We start from the raw sequence: 5,409 nt of genomic DNA on the forward strand, positions 1-5,409 counted from the left end.
AAAGCAGGTGACATTTGGTCTAAACTTGGGCTTATAGACATCCTCAATCTTGGCCTCATGGCATTTGACAACACCAAGGAGGAGATGGGACTGAGGATGGACATCTAAGGATGGCAGGCGGTGGTGGGCAAGGCTGGTTAGGTATTGCGAAGATTTTGCACAGAAGTTACATACCTTCCCTTGCAAGCTGTATCATCCTCTTCATATTGCATTCAAATAGCAGGAATTCCTCTTTGATCTGAAGCCCCTCTGCAAGCTACGGGAGACGTTTTCACCTATCCATCCTATAGAAGCCTATGAAGAAAACAAGGAGATAAACTTTGTCATAGCAAAAAATCCCTTATATACATATACAGAAGGGGAGGGGGGTTGAGTCTGGCAACAGGATGGTTTGACACAGAGACCTGTATGGACCATGAAGGAACTGCTGCCTCATAATTAACAGGCAGAAAAGGAATCATTTCCAGAGACAATCCCTGAGAAAAGGAGGAAGGAATCGCCAGGAGACAGAGGATGGGTAAGAGAAGTTTCTGGCTTGATGCTTGCAAGGACCATTCATGTATAGTATGTCTGCAGAAAGCCTGCAAGTCTGGTTTTAAACGCTGAAAATACCGTTACTTTAGCAAAAGATGTTTTTCTCTGTTTATTGCATTCACCAATGCAAGCACCATGTCATACCTGAATACGGCAGAGCTATATATACATGCCTGCATACATAGATACGTGCATGCCTAGAGCACAGATATGATTTACCTAGATGATCTGCAAGCTCATCTTATGTAGCTCTGCCCAAGGAAACATTCATACATGTACTACATACTGTAGGTCTACTGCATATATAGACCAATAGGGTTGTGAAAATACATACAGTTTTAGCCATTTACACCTGTAGGTAGCAGCAGGTACATCAATCTCTACCTAACAGTAATTGATATTATTTCAGTGACCACTCTATTTTGATGATCACCAATGTTGACCACACAGTGTTTGACCGCATCCTCTAACAAATTTTTGAATCTCATTTCATGGACTATTTCTCAAACTTGATCCCCTGGACAAAGGCTTAGTGTGGAAGTTGCACATTGCACTGGGTTGGATAGTTTTGCATGGTTCTCATTCCATGCACAGCATTACAGGAAGATCCAAAGATACGACAACAGTCAGAGAGGATATGCCATGTTCAGGCTTTCTCCACAGTGCCAAAGGATTCATCCCCAGCTCCTGAATCTGATGCATTCATTGCATAGAGAACCTCTTTAATAGCAGGCAGCAAGGAAATGCCAGCTGGGTTTTTAACATTTTAACCTGTTCCCTTCCCACTATGGCCTCTCTAGGTTTTAGAAACATCCAGATCCTGCTCGGAGAATGAGACTAAGACTGGGAACAGTAATGAGCCTAGACTGCATTATTTCGGAGGTCCCCTCCAAAAATGTCACCACATCTCGACTCTCTTAGTCCTCAACCATCCTAATGTATTTCCCCTCCTATGAATTTTTCTTTACCGATCCCTTCCACAAGCAAAGATTCAGTTTCTGGTACTGATCCAGCTTTCACCAGCACAATTAGCAAGGTCAGATATGGGCAGAGAGGTGAAAATTATGGAGCAATGGGGAAGGGGGGAGGGGGTAGAATATGCCCGAGAGGGTGAATAGATATCTATAAGCAGTTATAGCACAGAAAGGGTTAAAGCTTAGTTTAACCAGTGGCTTTTCTTCTTGTATAGATTGCTCATTAGAGGCAACGATATGCAAACACTGCATCACTTTAATTAAATTCCAGCCACTAGGAGTTGCATTCAGGAAAAAAAGGACAATTCATTCAATCTTAACCCTATCCCCTCGTTCCTTATTGTCTACCGTCCTCTTGCAGTGCTAGACAAAACCACTCAACAAACTTCAACGAATATGGGTTAGTTGCCATTGCACAAACTTATGCTATCCAGAACTTAGCGTAGATTACAAGACCAAAAAACGTACATGCATGTGTTCATGAGGCTTGACATGTTTACATGACCAATTGTGTACTGTAGCTTGAGAAGTCCATGCACTGATGAATGGAAGGCATGCCATCAGAACATTCATCCATTAGAACTAATTCCTAGCTGTTCATAAATCCAGTGTCAGGGGTGTGGTAATCTATTTCAGAATAAGGATGGTGCAGTCTACAATTAAGTACAAATACCCCTATTTAACAGGAATGCAAGCCTCGATTTGCTCTCCTGATTCTGTCGCAGGACTAAGAGCTTATTTGTCTATGTGTTTAGATTTGTGGTAATTATATACTTGTGGAGGAGGGTATGAAGCGGGGTAAGGGAACGCATTCCATCATCATTTGATGGAATATTGTCCTTTTACGTGATTTCAATCCCTTGTATCATTATATTTTCACAGGGTTGCAACCGATGAATCATCTGAAAGGCATGAGTTTATCACTGGTCCTGCTGCCGGTTCTACTCGTAGTGTTCGTTGTGGGGGCACAGAAAGCTTGTCCAAAGAACTGCCGGTGTGACGGGAAGATTGTATACTGTGAGTCCCATGCCTTCAGAGACATCCCGCAGAATATTTCAGGTGGATCACAGGGATTGTCTTTACGTTACAACAGCATCCAAAAGTTGAAGTCAAACCAGTTCTCCGGCCTTAACCAGCTGGTATGGCTTTACCTTGACCACAATTATATTAGCTCAGTGGATGAGGATGCCTTCCAAGGTATCAGAAGGTTGAAGGAGCTTATTTTGAGTTCTAACAAAATTACCAATCTGGCCAATGCCACTTTCCACCCAGTACCTAACCTCAGAAATTTGGATCTATCCTATAACAAGCTTCAGACGCTTCAATCTGAGCAGTTTAAGGGTCTTCGGAAGCTTTTGAGTTTGCATCTACGTTCCAACTCTCTGAAAACAGTTCCAGTTAGGGTTTTTCAAGACTGCCGCAACATGGAATTATTGGATGTGGGATACAACCGGCTCAGGAGTTTGTCTCGCAATGCCTTTGCTGGCCTCCTGAAGCTGAAGGAACTCCACCTGGAACATAACCAGTTCTCTAAGGTGAACTTTGCTCACTTCCCTCGCCTTTCTAACCTGCATTCTCTATTTCTGCAGTGGAATAGGATCAGGTCCATTAGCCAAGGATTAACTTGGACTTGGAGTGCTCTGCACAACCTCGATCTGTCGGGAAATGACATACAGAACATTGAACCTGGCACTTTCCAGTGTCTCCCCAATCTGCAGAAACTCAATCTGGATTCCAACAAGCTCACCAATGTCACCCAGGAAACCATAAATGCTTGGATATCTCTGACTTCTATAACATTATCTGGAAACATGTGGGAATGCGGCAAAACCATATGTCCTCTGGTCTTTTGGCTTAAAAACTTTAAGGGAAACAAAGAGAGCACCATGATCTGTGCTGGTCCTAAACACATCCAAGGCGAGAAGGTGATTGATGCAGTGGAAACATACAATATCTGCAATGAAACTCCTGTGTTGGTGACCGAAAGAGCTTATCAGACAACCAAAGCTCCACCGAAACCACAATATGTACCCAAGCCTACAGTGTACAAGTTGGTAAGTGTACCTCCAACTTCATACACACCTAGTCCTTCTCCTGGTCTTCAGACACCAATGGCAGAACAAGAATATGAGCATGTTTCCTTCCATAAAATCATCGCTGGGAGTGTGGCACTTTTCCTGTCCGTGGCCATGATCTTATTAGTCATATATGTATCATGGAAAAGGTATCCGGCCAGCATGAAGCAACTGCAGCAAAGCTCCATGATGAAGAGAAGGCGGAAAAAGGCCAGAGAGTCAGAAAGACAAATAAACTCTCCATTACAGGAGTACTACGTGGACTACAAACCTTCCAACACGGAACCCATGGATGTATTGGTTAATGGATCAGGACCCTGTACATATACAATCTCTGGCTCCCGGGAATGTGAGGTATGAAAATCCTGAAATGATACTAAACATTTTGCTGCTGTTAAAAGTCGAGGTAAAATCTGTGACATTTGAGATGTCCCCGAACTCTATCATGAGTTACCAGGCTTGATAGTTAAAAAAAAAAAAAAAAAACTTGATTATTTTTTTATACATTTTATTGTTATCATTGGTGGGTTTTTTGAATCCACTTTGGTGTAAGATTGGTTTTAGTGAATGCAGCAGGAAAAAGTATTTATTTTTATTTTTTAAGTTTTATTTTTTCCCTGGGAGCTGGGAAACGTCCGTTCAAGGATAAGATATGAATAAGCCTTTTTCCGATGGAAGGAGAAAGTGCTTGCCAAGTGGGGCAGATAGGGACAAAACCCTAGAGATCCCTTCATGAAAAGGGCATTCTGTGCCTGTTGTGTGTTTTGTTGGCCGTTATTGCTCTTTTTTTTTTTTTTTATGGACTAATGAAAGGATTTATCCAATAATAATAGAGATGGGATTATAAAAACAAAAAGTCATAAAACAAAAACATACAATTTGTGGTCTGGAAATCAAGAGGAGCTAAAGCCAAAGATAAAAATCCAATTTGTTTCTTGTTTCACGGACAAAAGACTGAAAGCTCTTGTTTGCATTTACTAACATTTTGATACATTACATATGATTTGCCTTATGGGAAAGATAAGACTGCCTTACTTCCAAACGATTGACAGTCACCCTTCCTTTCTTTTGTAACTGGTTATATATATATATATATACTGTATATATGTGAGGACCAATAATCACCACACCGTACATTGAACTCAAATGAAAATGGTTTTGCTGCTTCTTATCAAATTTAAAAAAAAAAAAACTGTCTTTTCCAATGGGTGATTGGAGACGACTAAATCCATGGATATTCATCCGGCTGCAGAGGTTACACTAAATCCTTTCAGTATTCCACGCCTGATTGCTCAGGGAGCCTGAGCTGGTTTAACCCTTTCCATGCTGAAGGGGTTAACAACAGCTTGGCACATTCTGTATGTATTTCTTTATAATTTTTATGCTGGTAAATGGGGGAGGGGTGACTTGGATATGAAAAAAGTGACTAGTTTCTTTTTTTTAAATATAAATTTTATTAAGGATAACACTTACAATGCAAAAGATGGTATTTCTTGTATGTTCAAAAAAAAAAAAAAGGAACTCTACAGTAGTAGTGCTGAATGTGTATACGGGAAGGGATGATAGGGCACATCGCTGGGCAGTCATTTGGCATTACGTAGGCAGCCTGAGCATGAACAGGGGGAGTTCAGGGAACGCCCCCTGTTGGTCAAAAGACAGCTGGGAGGCTGGGATTCCCGCATTCTGCCAACTGATCAGCCCTGGGTATGTTGCCCTTCCACTGTGATATCTGCTTGGCTGCTGTTCTGATACTGGCAGCCACGAATAAGCCCATCTGATGTACAATATGTCAAATGACAAGCATTGAACTTGATTCATGTGATAGA

The 5,409-nt window shown here is 41.5% G+C and overlaps 1 protein-coding gene across 1 annotated transcript; it reads left to right on the top strand.

Annotated features, from left to right (window-relative positions):
• Window positions 1-420: 420 nt before the first annotated feature.
• LRRTM4 (leucine rich repeat transmembrane neuronal 4) lies at window positions 421-3,943 on the top strand. The gene is made up of 2 exons (XM_040414470.1): window positions 421-517; window positions 2,391-3,943. The coding sequence occupies exons 1-2, from the start codon at window positions 514-516 to the stop codon at window positions 3,941-3,943; spliced, it is 1,557 nt and encodes a 518-aa protein (XP_040270404.1). The 5' UTR covers window positions 421-513.
• Window positions 3,944-5,409: the final 1,466 nt, after the last annotated feature.

This window comes from Bufo bufo, chromosome 1, assembly GCF_905171765.1.
Source record: "Bufo bufo chromosome 1, aBufBuf1.1, whole genome shotgun sequence".
Classification (NCBI taxonomy): Eukaryota; Metazoa; Chordata; class Amphibia; order Anura; family Bufonidae; genus Bufo; species Bufo bufo.